The sequence below is a fragment of the Phocoena sinus genome, chromosome 3, assembly GCF_008692025.1.
Source record: "Phocoena sinus isolate mPhoSin1 chromosome 3, mPhoSin1.pri, whole genome shotgun sequence".
NCBI lineage: Eukaryota > Metazoa > Chordata > Mammalia > Artiodactyla > Phocoenidae > Phocoena > Phocoena sinus.
The window spans coordinates 17,640,921-17,662,795 of NC_045765.1; the positions used below are offsets into that span (position 1 = coordinate 17,640,921).

The 21,875-nt window shown below is 39.7% G+C and overlaps 1 protein-coding gene across 1 annotated transcript in view; it reads right to left on the reverse strand.

Annotated features, from left to right (window-relative positions):
* Positions 1-5,103: 5,103 nt before the first annotated feature.
* RNF130 (ring finger protein 130) overlaps positions 5,104-21,875 on the reverse strand; it is a 112,947-nt gene continuing 96,175 nt past the window's right edge. The window contains exons 6-9 of the mRNA XM_032626434.1: positions 17,890-17,986; positions 15,711-15,915; positions 12,394-12,487; positions 5,104-5,292 (exon numbers count right to left, since the gene is read on the reverse strand). Of these exons, the coding sequence (XP_032482325.1) occupies positions 5,277-5,292; positions 12,394-12,487; positions 15,711-15,915; positions 17,890-17,986 (412 nt within the window). The 3' untranslated portion in view covers positions 5,104-5,276. The remainder of the gene's footprint in view (positions 5,293-12,393; positions 12,488-15,710; positions 15,916-17,889; positions 17,987-21,875) is intronic.

The following is a 21,875-nucleotide window of genomic DNA, read 5'->3' on the forward strand; positions in this document are numbered from 1 at the left end:
ATTTCAATGGATGATGCAAATTTTCCCTAAGATTAATGGAAAGCCCTATCCTAGTAATTCACTCATTTTCTTAGCTTTTGTAAAAAGTCTGTATTTGGTCCGAACAGCACCTACTTTTCTTAGTCTTACTCTCTGCTAGGACTTGAAATAATGTGAAAAGGGTGAAAGTAACAGTAATAGAAACAGTAACATTGCCATTAAATAGTCCTACATCTCCTGACTGTTGATGAAGGAAAATAACAATTCATCATAAATGGGAAATAGAAGAGAGGGAACAACGAATTTGATTTTCACTGGATAAAGGTAGGTGGGGAGGAACTATACTATTAATTGATGAAAATACTAATAAGTGAAAAACATTTTGCAGGTATTAAGGAGAATGTCAAGGCAACAGAACCCATTCTACAGGGTAAGATCAGACACACTGAGCTTAACTCTCTAGCATTTAGAGTTGGCTGGAAATATCAGGAGGACCACTGAACCAGTGAATCTCAATGAATAATGATGTAATGAATAACCTGTGCAGCTTTTAAAAATCCTTTAACCCCATATGCACTTAACAAGAGAGCCTCCAAACACATGAAGCAAAAGCAGACATAATCAAAGGGAGAAATAGACAATTCAACAACAGTCATTGGAGGCCTCAATACTTTACTTTCAATAATGGATAGAACACTAGAAAGAAGATAAAGAAGGAAAGAGAAGATTTAAATAACACTATTAACCAACTAGACCTATAGAGCACTCCACCCAGCAACAGCCATCTATATATTCTTCTCAACTGCACATGGAACATTCTCCAGGATAGACCATATGTTAGGTTATAAAACAAGCCTCAGTATAAGTAAAATGACTGAAATCATACGAAGTATGTTCTCCAACTACAATGGAAAGAAGTTAGAACTCTATAACAGAAGGAAATTTGGGAAATTCACAAATAGGTGGGATTTAAACAATCAATGGATCGAAAGGAAAATCATAGCAGAAACTAGAAAGTACTCTTAAGATGAATGATATAAAAACCAAAACATACTAAAATTATGGATGGGTGAAATTGTGCTTACAGAGAAATTTATAGCTGTAAATGCTTATATTAAAAAAGAAAGATCTGAAATCTATAACATAATCTTCCACCTTAAGAGAAGAAGAAAAAAAATGAGACCCAAAGCAAGAAGAAGGGAGAAAATAATAAAGATGTGAGTGAAAATTAATAAAGTAGAGAATAGAAAAATAGACAAAGCAATAAAACCAAAAGTTCATTCCTTGAAAAGATCAAAATTTACAAACCTTTAGCAAGGCATAACTAGCTAAACCATGGATAAGTGTTAGGTGCATATATCTTTGACCAGGCAAAAAAGAACTCAAATTACTAAAATCAGGAATGAAAGGGGACATTACTACTGACATTGAAGAAACAAAAAGGATTATAAGGGAATCTTATGGACAATTGTATGCCAACAAATGTGATAACCTAGATGAAATGGACAAATTCCTAGAGAGACACAAATTACTGAAATTGACTTAACTAGAAATAGAAAACCTGAATAGGCCTATAAGAAGTAAGAGAGTAAATCAGTAATCAAAAAACTTCCCACAAAGAAAAGACCACGACCGGATGGCTTTACTGGTGGATTCTACCAATTAAGAATTAACACCAATTCCTCTCAAACGCTTTCAAAAAACAGAAGAGAAGGAAAACTTCATAATTCATTATATGAGGCTAGCATTACACTAATACCAAGTCAGAGAAAGACATCACAAGAAAATTACAGACCAATATTCCTCATTGAATATAGATATAAAAATCCTCAGCAAAATACTAGGAAACTGAATCCTGAAACATAGAAAAACATAATCCTATTATGACCAATTGGGATTTATCTCAGGAATGTAAGGTTGGTTCAACATATGAAAATCAATTAATATAATATACCATATTAATAAAATAAGACAAAAACCACACGATCATCTCAACAGGTACAGAAAAAGCATTTGACAGAACCCAAACTCGTTTATGATAAAAACACTCAACAAACTAGAAGCAAAAGGGAACTTTTCAACCTGATAAAAGGACATCAGTGAAAATCCCACAGCTAACATCATACTCAACAGTGATAAGACTAAATGCTTTTCCCTCAAGATCAGGAACAAGACAGATGTCTGCTTGTACCACTTCTATTCAACATTCTACTAATGAAGGCTCTAGCCAGGGGCAATTAAGAAAATGAAATAAAAGGCAGCCTGACTGGAAAGGAAGAAGTAAAACTATCTCTATTTGCAGATGACATGATCTCGTATACAGAAAATTCTAAGGCATCCACTAAAAAACTATTAGCGCTAGTAAATGACTGCAGCAAGGCTGCAGGGATAAAAGATCAATGTACAAAAATCAATCACATTTCTGCAGAAATTAAATAAATAAATAGGAAGGCATTTCCTGTTCATGGATTGGAAGACTTAATATTGTTAAGATGACTCTATTACCTAAAATGACTCGCAAATTCAAGGTAATTCCTATCAAAATCCCAGGGGGCTTTTTTTGCAGAGATTAAAAACTGACCCTAAAATTCATATGGAAATGCAAGCGGCCTTGAATAGCCAAAACAATTGTGAAAAAACTGGAGGACTCACACTTCCCAATTTCAAACTTACTACAAAGTAATAGTAATCAATACCATGGGATACTGGCACAAGGACAGAATAGGGACCAATAAAATAGAACTGAGAGTCTAGAAATAAACTCATATATTATGCCTAATTAACTTTTGACAAGAGTGCCAAGACCATTCATCTGGGGAAGAGAGAATAATCTCTTTAACAAATGGTACTGAGACAAATAAATATCCAACATGCAAAAAAAAAAAAAAAAAAATGAAGTTGGACCTCTACCTCACATCATATACATATATTAACTCAAAATGGATGAGAGAACTAAATATAAGAGCTAAAACTATAAAACTCTTGAAAGTTTTTGTGACCTTGAATTAGGCAATGGTTTCTTAGATATGACTCCTAAAACACAAACCAAAGAAAAGATAGACAAATTGGACTCCCCCCCAAAAAACCCCAAAACAAAAAAACTTGTACTTCAAAGGATTCTATCAAGAAAGTGAATAGAGAACTTATAGGAGAAAATATTCGCAAATCATATATTTGATAAGGGCCTAGTATCTGGAATGTATAAAGAACTCTTACAACTCAGTAACAAAAAGACAAATAATCCAATTAAAAATGGGCAAAGGACTTAAATAGACATTTCTCCAAAGAAGATATTCAAGTAGCCAGCAAGCACATGAAAAGATGTGAAACGTCATTAGTCACTAGGAAAATGCAAGTCAAAACTACAGTGAGTGCCACTTCACACCCACTAGACATGGCTATAAGTTTTCAGAAAAAGGAAAATAATACACACTGGTGAGGATGTAGAGAAACTGGAACCCTTGTACATTGCTGGTAGGAATGTGAAATTGTACAGATGCTTGGCAAACAGTTTGGTAGTTTTTCAACGAGTTAAACTTAGAGTTAACATATACCCCAGCAATTCTACTCCTAGGGATATACCCAAGAGAATTAAAAAGATATGTTCACACAAAAATTTGTATACAAATGTTCATAGAAGCATTATTCATAAAAACCAAAATGTGGAAACAACCCAAATGTCCATCAATGGATGGATGAAAAAAATGCAGCATATATCCATACAATGGAATATTATTCAGCTACAAAAAAGAACAAAGTACTGATACATGCTACAACTGGATGAATTTTGAAAACAGTATACTAAGTGAAAGAAGCCAAACACAAAAGGCCACATATTGTATGATTCTATTTATACAAAATGTCCTGGACAGGGCTTCCCTGGTGGCGCACTGGTTGAGAGTCCGCCTGTTGATGCAGGGGACGTGCACTCGTGCCGCAGTCCGGGAAGATGCCACGTGCCGTGGAGCGGCTGGGCCTGTGAGCCATGGCCGCTGAGCCTGCGTGTCCGGAGCCTGTGGTCCCCAACGGAAGAGGCCACAACAGTGAGAGGCCCGCATACCACAAAAACAAAAAACAAAAAACAAACAAAAAAAATGTCCTGAACAGGCAAATCCATAGACACACAGAGTAGATTAGTGGTTTTTGGGCTGGCAGGGGTGAGAGGTTACTGTTAATCGGTATGAGGCTTCTTTCTGGGATGACAAAAACGTTCTGGAATTAGATAGTTATGATGGTTGTACGACCTTGTGAACATACTAAAAACCACTGCAGTGACTTTACCCTTTAAAAGGGTAAATTTCATGGTATGTGAGTAATATCTCAATAAAAAAAAGAAAAGAATCTTCAACCCCCTACTGATTTGAGTATTGACTGCTGTAGTGGACCTATTACTACTAGTGGGAATATTCTCAACTCTCAGGTATGCTGAGGTGGAAGGTTGGACACATTTACACATACTGATAATCCCTTCAAGCATAAGATTCATATAACATAAAATATTTCAACATCTTCCTCACAAGTAATGCAAAAAACTTCATTTATACATGTAAAATTGCTCTCATCCAACTTCAGAATTCACTGTTTTTAAAAGAATACAGTACAAACTACATAAAAAAATCTCGGACAGATATAATTTATTACTTATCAGTTATGTATTTTGGAAAATTTTTCGTACACTCATGCTTTCATCCCACCAAATATTTATTGAGCACTTACTATGTGCAAAGCACTCTACTAGGTACCAGAGATACAGTGGCAAGTGACACAGTTAAATGTCCTGTGTCTGTGGCTGTGGAGCTGATGTTCTAGAGGAGTCAGATCAACCACCGACAAAGGAACAAGAAATTATCAGAGAGTGAATGGCGACCTTGAAGAAAACAAAATGGAGCAACTCAGTTCAGGGCCCGAGGGAGCATCACCACACAGGATGTCCCCACACTTGGGTCCTACCTGGGCACAACAGGAGCCAATGTGAAAAGACCAAAAGAAACAGCATCACTGTTCCTCCCCTGGGGAGTATGAGCACGTTCTGTCTCTGAAACACACACAAATGAACTTTGGGTGTGTGATCTCCAAATCAGCCTTCCAAACACAAGTGGGTGAATAACACGCAACAACACAGTCTTTTAATTTTATTATTTATTTATTTTAATACAAAGCTTTGGCATTAGCAATTTTATGAAAAAATAAAATGTACTAAAAATAAATGCTTGTGTGGCATGATTGGTAAATGATGCACAAAAATAGGTTCTTTTTTCCTTCAAGGCAATCAGTCAGAAAGCATTTCTTTTCCTTCTTCAAAACCATTCTACCCTATGGAATAAAAGGAAAAAAGAGAGGTCAAGAATTAGTTAACGGGTAGTTGTCAATGTTTTAAAATAACAGAGAAAGTAATCCTAACTGAATGGTGGCCTGGGGTTGTCCCCAAGTATTTCCCAGACCAATTTGGTAAAGCCAGTAAGTCACTAGCATTTTCCTGAACTCAGCAGCTATAGATCTGAGGTCAAGTGGCTCAGTCACTTAAAAGTGTGTTAGTACTTCCAAAAGGAAGGCAGGGAAAAGTACAGGTTAACAGCATTTTGTTTAAAAATGCAGGGACAACTGTCGTACAATTTACAACTTTTCCTGGTTTGAACACATATTCTAAATGCTGAGTGCCCTGAAATCTGTAGCTGCTGTCTTTACAATATGCTCCTGCTTTATACCTCAAACAAATATGTCATTATTTATTTTGAAGTAAGATTTGAGGAGTACAGACTCCCAGGGATGTAAGGCTTTCTTACAGGAATTCCCCAGATTTTATGTGCGTGCGTGCGTGTGTGTGTGTGTGTGTGTGTGTCCCTAAATCAGGTGCCTGAAGGTACCTGACATCTTTGGAAGTTTCCTGCATTACCCTCAGGCTAATGCTGCCCCCTCTGCAGCCTGGCACTGTGGGACTGCCCTAGTTCCTGAACCCTTATAGAATCTGGTTCATTTCTATGGTTCCCACATTATATCTTCAATTCTGCTCTCTTTTTTCCCGGCAGAATTCCAGACCCTTCCTTCAAACCTCTTAATCTTTGGTCAACATACAACTCTCCAGCATCTCCTCCCCATCATCCTGACTTTCTCCTTCAGCTCTGTATTTTCACCTAACCTACCTTCTTGCTTCCAGTCTCTACCATGAAAGCAACTTCTCAGCCATCAGCAATTTTCTTTTGCTGAAAAGCCTTAGATATCACCTGCTAGTTACAAACAGTCCAAATTCTGTAGTCTGCATACTGTCGCCACCACCTACAGCAGACACGTCAAACCACACAGCTCCCTGAACCTGCTCTGCTTTTTCTCACCTTGTGTTTTAATTATGCCTGGCCTGATTTCTAAGTCACTCCCTCCAGGAAGCCTTTTTCAACTCCCTCAGGGCAAAAGCAGCAGTTTCCCCGTGTCTGTGTGATACTCCTGTCATCTTGTGCTGGGTCCGCAGGCACTCCCTGGCTCTTCCGTCACTTCAACCAGCACCGCAGTGCAGAGCACTGAGCAGTGCAGCCCCCTTCCCTTTCCCCAGGGCTCCTGCAGGGCAAGGCCTGGTGCCTCAAACACTGGGGAGATGGTGCCTAATGAATGAAAGGCTGGGTATGAAGGCCATTCACAGAAACTGCAAACAGGGCTCTACACTTGTTTATTGTAGGTCATATTTAAGACAACACATTGTTTTTATAACATTTCCTCTGAAAAACTGGATATAGGACTTTTAATGGGCAAATAAAGATTTTTAAGCTTACTTTTTTTTTCTGCCTAAGAAATTATAAACAACTATGCAGCCAAACATTAAAGGCACTTCTGAAAAATGAAAGACTGACCACTGTCAAAGACAGAAGTCCAGTCAAGGCTTCTGCTGCTGTAATCTTCTTTTTGTCACCATGTTTTTAGAAAACCAAATTTATCTTTTTCATCCGCATTATTTGGAGCCCTTAAATGGCTCTCCGGAGTAGTCAAAGACAAGCAGTGTAAAGGAAAGAGTTGGAACCAGAAATACTGGGCTTGAATCCCATGCCCTTCTTCCTATGGCATTTCTTGGGGGTCACTCAGCCCCTTTGGGCCTCAGGGTACTCCTCTGTGTATATATCTCAGGCTCAGAGTGGCTAAAAGAACTAAATACTAAGACAAAGAAGAGTATTCATGATCAAACTGGGGGCAAATCTTTGCTGGTATTGCTACAAAAAAGGCTGTCTCAGGAAAATAAACAATCAGAGATGTGTGCTAGTGTGAGCAAAAGTTTTTAGGTTGAAAACTAAAAATTCAAAAATCTTTAGATCAGTGTTTCTCAAACTGCAGGCTGTAACCTATTAATGGATCATAAAATCAATGCAGGAGTTCATGACCAACATTAACAACAACACAACAAAAAAGCACAGAAAAGAATAGATCAGAGAATACTGATGTAGTAAGGAAAATGTCTGTGGAACTTCTGTTTCAGTTATACATGCGGGAGCACGGTCAAAATATAAAATGTATTTCTTACAGTAGGAGATGGTTAAAAAACGAGCTTTAAAAACATTGCTTTTGGACTTCCCTGGTGGCACAGTGGTTAAGAATCCACCTGCCAATGCAGGGGACATGGGTTCGAGCCCTGGTCTGGGAAGATCCCACATGCAGTGGAGCAACTAAGCCCGAGTGCTACAACTGCTGAGCATGCATGCGCTCTAGAGCATGCGAGCCACAACTACTGAAGCCCACGCACCTAGAGCCTGTGCTCCACAACAAGAGAAGCCACTGCAGTGAGAAGCCTGCACACCGCAACGAAGAGTAGCCCCCACTCACCACAACTAGAGAAAGCTGGCGCGCAGCAACAAAGACCCAACTCAGCCAAAAATAAATAAGTTAAAAACAAACAAACAAACAAAACATTGCTTTTGACCCTGAAGGTTCTAAAAGAGGCAGCCAGCAGAGACCCCTACCCCTCTCCTTGGGCTCTGATCTCTCCTAGGAAGGGACCATTTAGGACAGACAATTCAAGAGGAACTCTGAGAACTAGAAGGAGTCTTAGAACTTCTACCTGACTCAGGATCTGCCTCCAAACAGCTCAGCCTTGTAACTTCTGTCTGAATACGCAGGTCCCAGCAAGCTCATTAGCTTTCAACACAGCCCATGTCAGGGATGGACAATTCTGACTGGCAGGAAGTTCTTTCTTACATGAAATGGAAATCTACCTCCCTGTAGATATCTCCAGAGCTACACAGTAAGTATCACCCTCTGTATGCACTGGCTAGTCACCACAGGACCATTATGGGTATTAAATGGGGCAATGTGGGTAGTAACAGAGCCCAAAACAAGAGTAATTTCTTGGTAGGCATACAATAAACAGTAACTGTTCTCATCTTTGGTGGTCCTCCAAATACCTGGGGACACCTCTTACATCACCCCAGTCTCCTCTAAGGTAAGCATCCCTAAGATAGAAAGGATTATGTTTTCAGACTCTTTCATACTGAAATATGTCAACGTTCCTCTTAAAGAGTCCGAGCAAAACAATTCAGAAATATTGAGTAGAGAGTAAAATAGAAACATCAGTTCCTTTGACCTGGCTTAAAAATTTCTACCACTAACCTCAGAGGAGGACAGCTCAAGGGGAACACTGGTTTGGACAACTGAAGCCCAATGACCTGCCGCAGAGCTAGGGCTTCTTGGTCTTCAGTTATGCTACAGGATTTCATATTTATTCCAGTTATTTCATCAAGTTAACCACATCAGATTCATTTCCTCCTCCTGCGACTGTTCTGAATCTTGAATGCCTGGGCTACAATCCTCTGCAAATCTCAGAACATGATTTCTATGCATCAGAATCCAGGAACTAAGAAAGGGCTGTAGAGAAGACCTAGCTGAACCTCCCATTTGACTCAAAATCTCTCCTACATCATCCACATATCTTATAACTTGTTCCTCAAATAAAAACAAATATTATTTTTCAAATAAATATTTACTTTTTTATGTTGAGGGAAAAATGGATTTATATAAATGTAAGCTGGTAAATGTTGGGATTTAACAAGGTTTATTTGAATAATGAAGTAGAGCAGAAAACCTTTGGGAACTGAAGTTCAATAATGTTGCTTACTTAGGTACAACAAGCGTTAGGGAAGCTAATATGTATAAATATATTTAACTTACATTTATTTGCCTCTTTGACTACTATCCTGTTTAAATTTGCAAAGTCTCAAAATTCAGTAGATTTATTTGTAGTCATGGTTGAGTACTTACATAAATAGCATTTCATCACGATAGAAGGGGGTGACCCCAGATACATGGACTTTTCATTGATCTCTGAGTAAGGCCCTGAGTGAACACGCAGAGCGTAGTGAGGGAGGCGGAGTGCTTTCACCCCTAGTGGAGCAGCAACCCATGGAGGCCTGGACCTGCCTGGGTTCTGCAGCCCTGCCTTTATATATGGCCAGTACTGCTTCATCTTGCCCACAGGGTTTCACCAGTGACTAGACTGGGTCAAGGTCTTATTGACATCACAATACAATCAGTGTAACACTGTCAGAAAAGTAAACTATAAGAGTAGGTAGAAAGCATAAGGTGGAATTTACTAATAATTTCCAGACAAATCATTAAAATGTGAAAAGATAGAATCTATTTATACAGAAGACTATCTTACAAATGGATGAGGTTACCCAGAAAATTGAAACAGAGCAATTAAATTGAAAAGGCAATCTCACTTTGATTGTAATTTTTTGGTAAAAGTGAAAAGGTAAGATAGATTTCAAAGACTTCATTAATGAAGAATAATTATAAATTTATCTGCTAAAATAAACTTTTCTCCGGAATTAAACCACACAGGAATTTTTCATCAACATTTTTGGGAAAGAGACATTAAGTAAGAGTGGCTATCTTTTTATTTTTTGGCTGCACTGCACGGCTTGTGGGATCTTAGTTCCCAGACCAAGGATCGAACCCAAGACCCTGGCAGTGGAAGTGCAGAGTGCTAACCATTGGACCACCAGGGAGTTCCTGGCTATTATTTTTTTTATCCCCTACAATTAAAAGGGTCTTTAAAAAAATTAAGTAATTAGAGTTACAAAAAAAATCAGCACATAAAAGCACAACAGGAGAGCAAAACATCACCCCAAATTGTACTAAATTAAGATAATCACCATTAATATTTTGGTGACCATCCTTTCATGCATCCATGTGTGTGTATATACACACACACACACACACACACACACACACACACACACACACACTCTCTCTCTCTCTCTCTCTCTCCCCCTCCCTCTCTCTCTCTCAATTTCTCTCTCTAAATGGAATCATGGAAATTGTCCTTCAGAGTGGTTTTGACTGAAGGCACAGAAATAATAGTCAAATGAACAATTGCAGTATCAACCCTCTACAAAGGCTAATGGGAGAAGGGATGGACTAAGACATGGATCTAAGATCTATGACTTAGATTCTGAGTCATGCAGGCATTTATGAGCGGAACTCAAACTTACAATAGGTAACATGTCTATTGAGCATTCTCTAAAATATCTGATACATGGACTGAGCACCTGGCTGATTCTGAGTGGCAGTAAGGTGACTACTAAATTACTTAATAATTCTCTAAAAGTGCCCAGTGTTCAGCTACTTGCTGTGATTTATTTTCACTCTTTTGTGAAATTTTAAAGAATTGGGCTTACATTATCATCTAGTTTGATGGGTTGGTATGGGAGTAAGCAAAAGAGGTGACTGCAGGTGAAATAAATATTTCTCTCCAAACTGAGGTTTGCATCACAGGTACTCACGAGCTCTTATGATTCAGTATTCTACTTCATGGAAGAAAATTAAATTCATTTGCCAAAGGATAAAGGCAGATGGCCATCTTATTCATAGAACTCTGAAAGAATTGCAGAGGAATTGTTTTGGCTAACATTTATTGAGCACTTATTATGTACGAGGCACTGTGCTAAGCACTTTATATGCTAATTCTCACAACAACCCTATGATGTACTCCTAACTTCTTGTTTTATGGATGACTAAAATAAGCTTCAGATAAATATAACTGCCTAGGTCTCACAAGAAAAATATGGAGGAGCAGGGAGTCAAGTCCAGGTATGCCTGACTCCAGAATCTGGGCAATTAACATTGTGCTATGTTGAAGTAAAACTGCATCAGGTGGGCCCAACAGAAGCAGCTAGCTGTTGACCTGCTGGATGAGGCTGAGGCTACTTAGCTGCAGGTTGAAGAATGCCAACTGACATGACATCCTCCCAATATATAATATGTCAAGGATGCCAGAGGGTACTTCTTACAAGTATCTAGCCAAAAGATCAGGTTAGAGGTAATAAAATCATGTCATTGGAAGTGGAGGTTACTTGCCCATTGTTTCTACAGTTGGACTATGAGTATTTAATTAAATCAATTAAATGAGCTTGGTTGGTTGTTATCAATCAATTAAAATGCCAGGACATAACTGAATATAGAGAGCACAGGAATTCTACCAATTCGGGTTCAAATTTGGGCAGTGTCCCAGGGATGCTTTCATCTTGAATTAGTTTTCATGAATACTTCTTAAAAGAAAGGACTGAATAATATCCTACAGTAAATGCCAAAAATTTAAAGCAAAATAAATAAAGCCAATAAAACCTTTTCTTTATCTTACCCCCATGGAAAGCTACTCTTGGAAAACCACTGGATCAAAATGGACCTCAACTGTTACCCAGCCCAATTTTCCATCCTCTGAAAAACCTTTTACCGACAACAGCCTTGACAAGTAACACCCAGCTTCCTTCTGCCTGCATTCTTAGTCCTGAGCACTCCCTACCCCCACGGCAAACCATCTCACTGGTAAATAGCCTTGCTGACAGATGTTCTTCTTTTTACCAAGGCGAAATTTTGCCTTCCTGTAACCTACCCTTTGGTCCTCATTTTGTCCTATGGAAATATAGTTTATGCTTATTTTCTTTTTCTCCTGACAGTCTTTCTAATATTTGGAAGTCACAGGTCTTTCTGACTGCTTCTTTCTTGCAGGTTAAACATCCATGTTCCTTTGACCATAGGCCAGGGTGCCAGTACTCCACCAAAAGCTAAGTAGATAAGACTCCAGGTAAAGTCTGATAAGCACACAGCGAAGTGGGGCTAATCCTGTCTATGATTAGGACACGGGCATTCTCCACATACTACGACTGTATTGGTTCCCTTGGCATTTGTTCCATTGTTGATTTATTCTAAGCTTGTGGCTAATGAAAGCCCTGAGATCTTTTCTAAAGTGAGCAGTTGTTGCTGAGCAAGGTGAACTCCCAATCAGTGTTACTGTTCATGAAATAAACTATTTTCCTAGGTATGATCCCATCAGGATCAGTATGAAATTGGTAGAAGGCAATTCTCATGATCTTTATGAAAATTACATATTTTCTTGGGATCATCTGGCACATGCAATCCAAGAAACAATTGGTTACTTACTCATTAGCATTCAAGCTAGCTGTGGCTCTGATGATCATGTAGCAGAGTGTGAGAGCACTGAGGAGGCCAAAACTGGCAATAATAAACCATTCTTCTGTTGACAAAGGAAAGGGAGGAAATCACTCTGGGGAGAAGGCTTATGTCAAATCGATGTCAACATTTCCCTCAAATGCAACGAAGCAGACGTCAACGGAGGTGTAAGCCAAGACTGGCCCAAGGAAGTGAAGCAGGAGGAGGTTTGCCAGAGAGCTACTAAGTGGAGAAGGTTAGTGGAAGTAGTGGTGAAAGCTGCAAGGGAGAAAGGAAAGCATGGCCCAAACATTTCTTCCAGTTAAAAGTCCTGAGGTTTGTGAGAAGTGTGGCCACCAAAAAGTATGTAGTAAAAAGATGTATATAAAATCGCACATGGACATAGGTTTTAAAAATTGTTAATTTAAATGACAGTAAAGTGGACTAGCCATACTTATAACCCTTCTTTCTTCATTTTGTCACTTCTGCATGGCTGTGTCCCTCATTCTTAAAGAAAGGCTTAGAAATATGGAGCAGTGGTTCCCAAAGATCTCGTGGGTACTCCAAGCAGTCTGTGGGCTGGCCTTCCATGGCATTCACATCTATATTCTTTTCGCTTATAGTCTTTATTTAAAAAGGACATCTTATTGGTGTCTCCTGCAAAGAAGAGAACTACCCTTCACAACCCCACTGCTGGGAAGCGGCACTGGCTGTTCTGGCTTTATTAAACAGAAGTAGAAAGGGTAGGTTATTCCAACTCTTGGCTCATCAAAGAGTTGAAAACCTCTGGTACACAGAACTCTAAAGGTTTTTATCTAGTTTCTCTCTAGATCCAGGAAATAGGTTAATATTTTCCCTTAAGTTTTCAAACTCTGTATCATCAAGGTAACATCCCAAAAACTGTACTTACTGAGAACCACAAAAATAACCTGAGAACCAATCTGACTTCCTAAAAAGTCTTAACTATATTTCCTAAAATATAAACAAACTAGGGCTGGTTTAACAAAGTGTTACACAGTAAAGTTACCTATACATCTGCAATAACGCAGAGAAGAAATTTATACTTGGAATGCCAAATGTTTATATGCGAAAGCTTTGTATAACACAGGCGTTTCTTAATCTGGTTTTCATGAATCCTACATCTATGCAAAACTGTGTGTGCCTAGGAATTTTTCTAGAAAAAGGTTATTATACTTTCACTGAATTTTAAAGGTTGTGATCTTCAAAAGGTTAAGAAGAACTGTTCTTCAGGATTCCAGGATGCTGAGTTGTTCTATGCGCATTTCTCTGCCCACCTTGGTTTACATTATTAAAATGCACAGCAAACTCTTTCATTTTAGATAACAGTGCAGCCACTGCTTCTTGGAATACAAATTCCTCATCAATAGAGTGAATTTACAAGGTTTTTATTTAAGTCAAAATAAACATTTAAGAACCCATGCAAAATCCACCATTTTTACCCACATATATTTTAAGTTAGAAAAAATATATACTGGCGTTTAAAAAAAATTAAGAGATGGCTGATAATCAATTTCAAGAAGCTTAACATAGCATTCTTTATTTTTTTCTTCTTAGACTTTTATACATGATAAGCAGACTAACTTTTAGAACTTCAATTATGTCTATGTTTCCAATTTTGAATATAGCATCCATATATGCAAGGCATTTCAGTTATAAAAATTAGTAACCAAAAAGAAGTAAACACTGTCGTAATAATACCTGATGGGCCCAGAGGTATTTTAGCACCAACCTACTGCAGCTGGGATCTCGGTCACCTCTGTTCTCCTCAGTGTGTAGTTAGCACAGTGCCTTGCAAACAGTGGATCCTGGTTGAATGCACTGTGGTTACTATGGCACTACAGAGCTTTGATGTTAAAGTAGAGGTAGCTTTGGTCTAATTTAACCACATGGGTTTCATTTATTAACATGTACAAATTCTGCTAAAGGTGATTAATTTGATACATGAAGTAATATTTTTATCATCAAAACATAAGATTTTGAAAGGATATTTCGATATAAAATATAATGGGATCAGTACTTTATGTAGTAGTAGGTGCTCAATAAATGTCGATCAATGAAGGACCTACCAAAAACTCATGAGTAAACAGACAACCTTTGTCTCCTTTATTATTATTAGATCAATTTTTAAAAATCTAGCCCATAAAACCTAAATGTCAAAGCAGGACAACATGAAATGCTGTTAAAACAAACCATTGGTAAATGGTAAGAAATCAGTCAAACTGTATCAAAGAATAGTTTTACTTATTTTATAACTGAATGAAGTCTCCTTGAGTTTAGAAAATGAGAAAATAAAACTTGGGAAATCATTTTCTAACAATAATTTTTGGTTAGTTAAGATCACGTATACTTCAATTGAATAGACCACACAAGTCTTACTATTTAAGGGAAAACTCTTTTTAACAGCTTTATCCATTTTACTGACTCCCAGAGTTGAGAGGAGTCCCAATAGGGTCAGGGCTCGAAGCTATAGGTAAGCAACAGCATATACTGAAAAAGGCAGCACCAGAGTGATGACGAGGAAGATGGGGTGAAAGGTTGTTAGATGAAAATAACACATAAAGAATGGATTGAAAACAGCTGGCTTGTTATGGGGTGAATGTCCACGAGGCCCACTCGCACGCCTGCCAGCCCACTCATACTTTGGCAAGGCCATCAAAACACTCAGAGCATTTTTTTTTTCTTCTCGTCAACAGTTCAACAATCATGACGTTCATAATTACCCCAGAGCATATTTTAAAAGTAGATTACCTTTTGGGCCTTCTCACACTTCTCGTACAATTATACCAAAGAGGTAAGTGCTAAGACACCAAATTTCATAAAAGTGTAAAATAAAGTGAGCAGCAGCTGGCCATCTCAACTGTTCCTAAAGTTGTGAATTTTTAGGTTCAAATTCTGGATTAGTTTTTTACTAGGTTGTCTGCAGCCTAGGCACTAGAGACCACTGGTGCTCACAGTTACACGACACACCTGAGATGCTGCTGACGTCCTACCTTACATCCCTGTCTGCAATGCAATCGTTTCAAATCAGGCTTATAAACAGCTATTAAGACAAACCTCTGATCAACTAGTCATCAAATGGCAACTATTCCTATTAACTACACACAAGTACACAAGCTTTTTACTATAAAGGAAGTTTTGTTATTCCAAATATCTGTTTTAACAAAAGTAACCATTACTTTCTCAGTTACAGACTAAGTCACTGTCCCTGGTGATTGCCTCAACTCTCCACCACACGTCAAATACCAGCAGCAAATCTGTCCTGTGCCCTGGGCACAGGGCCCACTTACTTGTTACTGCGATGTTGATCTCTCCTGTTCTAGGAGTGAGATCCCCATCCTGAGGAAGAGGCGAGATCCCCGAAGTTCGAAGTGGCTCGAGGCCAAGGGAGTTGTCACTGGCGAGGTCACCTAGGGCTGATCTTCGGTTAACTGCTTGGGTTCTGGTGAGTCTTTCCATATCAAATGCTACGTTATCAGTACATGGCAAATTTGGCTGCAAAATATTTCCAGATTAAAAGTACTTGTAAGATTAACAAATCATTTTATACAATTCTAAATGTTTGACATCCTGTTGCAAAGACTTTACCAATTTTTTCCAGATGATTTCCTCTCATTTCTCTCCCCATCTACGCCTTCCACTCTAATTCCAAGAATTTTTATTTAAAAGAAACAGATGATTTCTTCCCCAAAATGGTACTAAGGAAAGCCAAAATCCATTGCAGAACTGAGAAAATTGAACACTTCATCTTTATAAAGTGACAACCTTTTGTGGACATGGCTCACAGGCAGAGGGATTCATTATTATAAAGCTGACAAACAGTGCAGTGTATCACTGGCTCATATGTTAATACAGGTAACATAAAATATCCTTTCACCCTATTAACTTCTCTGTAATACCCCCATCTATCTGCTAGTCAGTTTTTAAATATCTTCTATCTTTTTTTTTTTTTTTTTTTTTTTTGCTGTACGCGGGCCTCTCACTGTTGTGGCCTCTCCCGTTGCAGAGCACAGGCTCCGGACACGCAGGCTCAGCGGCCATGGCTCACGGGCCCAGCCGCTCCACGGCATGTGGGATCTTCCCGGACCGGGGCACGAACCCGTGTCCCCCACATCGGCAGGTAGACTCTCAACCACTGCACCACCAGGGAAGCCCTCTTCTATCTTTAAACATAAGTAAAGCATACAACCAAGAGCAGATCAACATTGAAAAGACTTTTGAACTCTAAGAAAACTATGTTTCAAAACCTAAGCATTGGGACTTCCCTGGGGGCACCGTGGTTAAGACTCTGCGCTCCCAATGCAGGGGGCCTGGGTTCGATTCCTGGTCAGGGAACTAGATCCCACATGCATGTCGCAACTAAGAGTTCGCATGCCACAACTAAGGAGCCCGCCTGTCACAACTAAGACCCAGCGCAACAACAACAACAAAAAAAACCTAAGCATCTAATGCTGAAGAAGAGTGTAGTACAGAGCTGCTGTGGGGTCAAAGCCTACCAACTAAAAAGTGGATATGAAAGGCCAGGGATGCTGCTAGACAGTCTCAAGGACGGCCCTCACCAGAAGGAATTACCTAGGCCAGTGTCAGTGGTGAAGAGGTGAAGAAACTACAACATCACTGATGTGATCTCTGGAGATGGAGGATAAATGGGGCATCACTACCTAACTAGATTACATCTAAACTGTCATCTGATAACATATTTCAAATAGGACTACTTAGATCTGTAAAGCTAAAACAAGGAATTCATCTGTTGGGTCAAAATAAACTTTCCTCTCTATATGGAGATTATTCATTCACTCTTTTATGAGACCAGAAAGTATTTCACTTTCCTCTAAAAAGCAATAATCCTGGACATACACTTCTCTTAAGGAAGGAACTGCAGGAAGTCTCCAAGGTCCTCAGTTAATCAGTGCTGACTCTCCTGGCCAGGGCTGAAGTGCCCTATGTGGCCGGCACCCAACCAAAACCCCTGCCCAGCTGTCAAAGGTCTGCCCAGGGCTGGCACTGCCCACCTTCACTGACTGCAATTACCAACGCCCAGGAGAGCAAAGCCAAATTTAAGAGGAAGGAACATAAGTGATGACATAGTTTTATACCATGCTGAATGCAGAAAAAATTACTATTGGACCAGAGTTAAAAGTCTACATTCTATTCCTTAAAAAAAAAAATATTGGAATAGAGGAAAATCACGTCCTTCTCTCTAGCTCAGTTCTTCATCACACATCCACCACCCAACAGAAGCAGGCTGTAAAGTGGACTAGCACAGTTCTTTATCTGCTCTTCCAGAAGTTCCCTGAGGTGGGCTGGACTTTAAGTAATGTGGGAAAAAAGCCGGTGTTGGACTAACAGGATTATCTGGCAGAGAAAGCCAGTGCTTTCTTGTGAGACTTTTAACCATCCACTTGTGCTATGTTATGTTATGCTTAGAGATAACACTACACAAATGTATTAACAAAATAGGAAACATACCACAATTCCCAGGGCCTTCAAAATATTAAGTTTGCACATAGGACAGGTACAATGTTCACTAAGCCAGGGATCCACGCAGGATTTGTGGAAAACATGCCTATAAAAAAAATGGAGAATTATATCACAAATTATATACTAAAAACCTCCTAGGCCAAAATGTAAAGAAATGGAAATTTTAGTTAGTCTGTTTGGTACCAAGAGACAAATATTGGGGATGTATTAAAATTGAGCTGGCAGAAAATCTCCTGAATCCAATCTTGTATGTTGATAGCAATGTATAATGAGTACTGATACGTAGTATTTGGCTGTTTGGTGTTTTTTACTCCACCAAATTCCAAAAAAGATTTGAGGAAAAGTAGGAAATTTATTAACAATGAAGATAATGAATTATACGTTATAAATCAGTTGTTTTCAATAATATCTAAAGTAGAAATAGAATTTCAAGAAAATATTAACCAGAAGTAATTAGTTTCATGGACCTCTGTTTAAATGTCATTTAAAATATTATTTAAAAAGACTTCTAAGCAACCCAGGTTAAATGTTTGTAAAGTTATAAACATTGGGTGGTTGCAAATATTTTTAGGGATGCTCTGTGCTTAAGGATCAGATAACATTTAGTAGCAGTTTCCAGCTGAAATGTTGAAGGGAGAGAGAGGATGGGTGATTTTCTCTCTTATTCCAGAAAGCAGAAAGTCACATCCTTGTGACTGGAAATAAATCATGGACGGTTTTGCATTCTTGAAAAAGATGCCTGTGTCCTTTGGAAAGGAGAAAAGATTGTGAAGGAGCTGTTGACATCATTTCTCAAGCTCAAGTACCTCTCCATGGTAGCTCTGAGAACCTGAAATGAGGCCACACGGAAGCCCCAGAGTCCTGGCCAAGCAGGGGCAGGGGCAGGTGCCAGGACAGATGTTCCGGGCACCTTTGGAAGCGCTATAATCAGAGTGTTTGGATAAGCCAGAATAAATTTTGAGAAAGATATCAAATTGAACCATGGTATGCCTTTTAAACTTTGTTAATGTATAATTTATATATAACTTATAAGCAGTTATATACACCTGTTTTAAAATGAAGTTTTGATTTTTAAAAGTAGGAGATCTAGAAAACTCACTTTTTAAATTGGGATTTGGAAGAAACATTCATGCTTACAGCTTCAACCCAAACAACCTAACATCACTTGGTAGCCTTGTACCCATTTCTTTGGGGTAAGAATAAAAATCTTGACAATTAAATATATTCATCTAGTCTGAAATTTACAGATAATGCAATGAACAAGAACCTCATCATCCTTGGAGGCTTTTATTTAAAACTGAAGGTTTTTACTTAAGAGGTGAAAGTCATCAAACCATAGGCAAGACCTAAATTCATTCAGTATACACAATGCACTGTCACGTCTGTTTCCTGTTCCTTGCATCCAAGTATGAGTGTACTCCAAAAGGGAGATGAAGGCTCCTTACCACAGGGCTCCACCGAGGGCGTGTTCTCAGATGTGGGGTTTACTCCCCAGCAGCTGTGAACTGTGCCAGTGCTGGCTGTGGCCTAACAAAGACTAGAACAAGACCTCTAGTCCTTTTGAAGATACATACCCTTTAGGTCTGACATAAATGACAGATCTTCCCCCTTGCAAGGGTGCATCTGCCTAATATCTGGCATACTTTTTTTTTTTTTTTTTTTTGCGGTACGCGGGCCTCTCACTGCCGCGGCCTCTCCCGTTGCGGAGCACAGGCTCCGGAGGTGCAGGCTCAGCGGCCATGGCTCACGGGCCCAGCCACTCCGCGGCATGTGGGATCTTCCCAGACCCCGGCACGAACCCATGTCCCCTGCATGGGCAGGCGGACTCGCAACCACCGCGCCACCAGGGAAGCCCTGGCATACTTTTTGAAAGGCCTATGGACCACTGAGGGTTTGGTTAGTGTTGGGTGGCTGGGGAGGTTCTCTAAGCCAGTTCTATGTAGTGTGGACAATGGACTTTGGCCAGCTGGCAGGTGACAGAAGAGATAAAGTTTTGTGATCTCTGATGCAGCTGCTTTGGTGTGGGGCAGCTGACTTGAGCCGGCTGTTTGTGGAGACCTTGGTTTAAGCCAGCAGCGGTGGCCTGGCTTTCACCTTCCCACTCTTACCAGCGTTTTTGCTTTCCCCTTTTCTTATTGTCTGGTCTTTTCTATTACTGGTTATTCAGAAAGGAACAAAATGGTATAATCCTATATTTAATTTTTAAAGCTGCATAAGTTGAGTGTTCTCTATTTATCTGTTCCTTTAACCTTAGTTATAAATGGATTTCTCTTATGTTGGGGTTCTTAATTGTTTCCTTGTAGGTTTCCTGATCTAAAAGAAAGTATCTGGTCCCCTGCTGTGGGGCACTGTAATGAAGGAAAACAAAGACTAACAGGTTTTCTAGGGACAAGCTGAGAAAGAAAGCCTCCCCTCCTTAGCTAACTCAAAATCACAAAGAAATATTTTCTTTCATAAAAAAATAACTTTTCCTTTTGACTATCTGTTTACCCCATGGCTTTCCTACCCCCTGTCCCCAGCCCAGCCAGTGATCTATCCCTCCCTCCCTCCCACACTCCCTCCTCCATCTGTGCTGTCTTTCCAGGTTCCCAACAGTCCAGCTCCTGCACCTGGCCCAGAGACCATCAGTCCGATTCCCACAGCACATCTCCCTCTTCTGAAAACAAAACCCGACAATGTTTGTCTTCACTTACTGGCCCTTCTGACACATGCCTATCACTCTGCTTCAGGTCACTGACAGAACTGTGGTGAAGAGCTGCCCTGTACTCGTTGTTTCTTTGTCACCCATCCTTTTTACCTCTTGCTTCTATCTTCTCAGGTCTACTGTTTTACCAAACTCCACATGGCCTTCCCTTCCTCCTAGGGAAAGTTCTGCTACTACAACACTCTGAGCCTTGACAAACTGCTCTTTCTGACTCCCAGCTGTCTCATCTGAACACTGCGGGTTTGGGGCGCAGTGGGGAAGGTTGCCTGCCATCTACCTTGTGAAGCTGTTTGGAGCAGTAAGTGAAAAACTTAGAAAAGGCACCAAGGACATGCAGATGAAAGGTGTCATTAAACATACATTCAGGCAAAGTAACGTCAACATTTCACATGATATCCTGATACGTGGTCAGAACATTTGAGTGTGCTTCAGGTCCCAGCATGCCCAGCACCAGAGTGACCTCTTACAAGCTTGCAGACATACCACAAGCATGCACAGACACCTCAGAGGGCGGCAGCTGGGGCCAGCCAGACCTTGAAAAGAAGTCCCCTTCTCATTTTTATAGAATACTTGAATAATAAAAATGCACATAAAAGCAGAAAAGGGCCCAACATATTTAGGGCTGAGTGGTGTACGGGAATGGAAAGCAGGTGATGTGCTGAGGAACAGTGAAACGTGAAAAGGATAAGCGTATCAGAGCTTCAATAGAAGTCCTTTATTCCTATTAGAAATACTTTGGGATATAGAATGTGAAGTGTATAGAACATAAAAGGAACCAAACCAATAATACTGAAATATGATGCTTTCCCACTCTCCCACTTCCCACGTACACCATAAGCTAGAGTGATCAGAACAACGGCTGGGGGTGGGGTGAGGAGTCTACATTGAGGGTGAGTTGTTTTCACAGTTCTGCATCCTCTTGGTGCCGTGCAAGAACCTGGCAAATATAAAAGGATCCAGGATTATTAAAGGTCAGAGGAAAGAACTCTTTTCCCTGAACTGGGACTGGCAGCAGACAATGTTGAAACAGGCCCTCCCTCTGAGGAGGGGGCATCACGGTAATGCCTCTGCCAGCAGCCAGACCACTGACCCATCTTAGCTCCCGAAGTGGCATCTTAGACATATGGTTATCTAAGCTGCAGAACTCTACTTCTGAAAAGTATTTTTAACCACTAAACATTTTGTGGCTGACCTGTAAATAAAAGAGGCCTAAATAAAGTGCCAGTTTTCCAGTTTCTAAGATGTGTTGGCTAACATCCAAAGGATGATC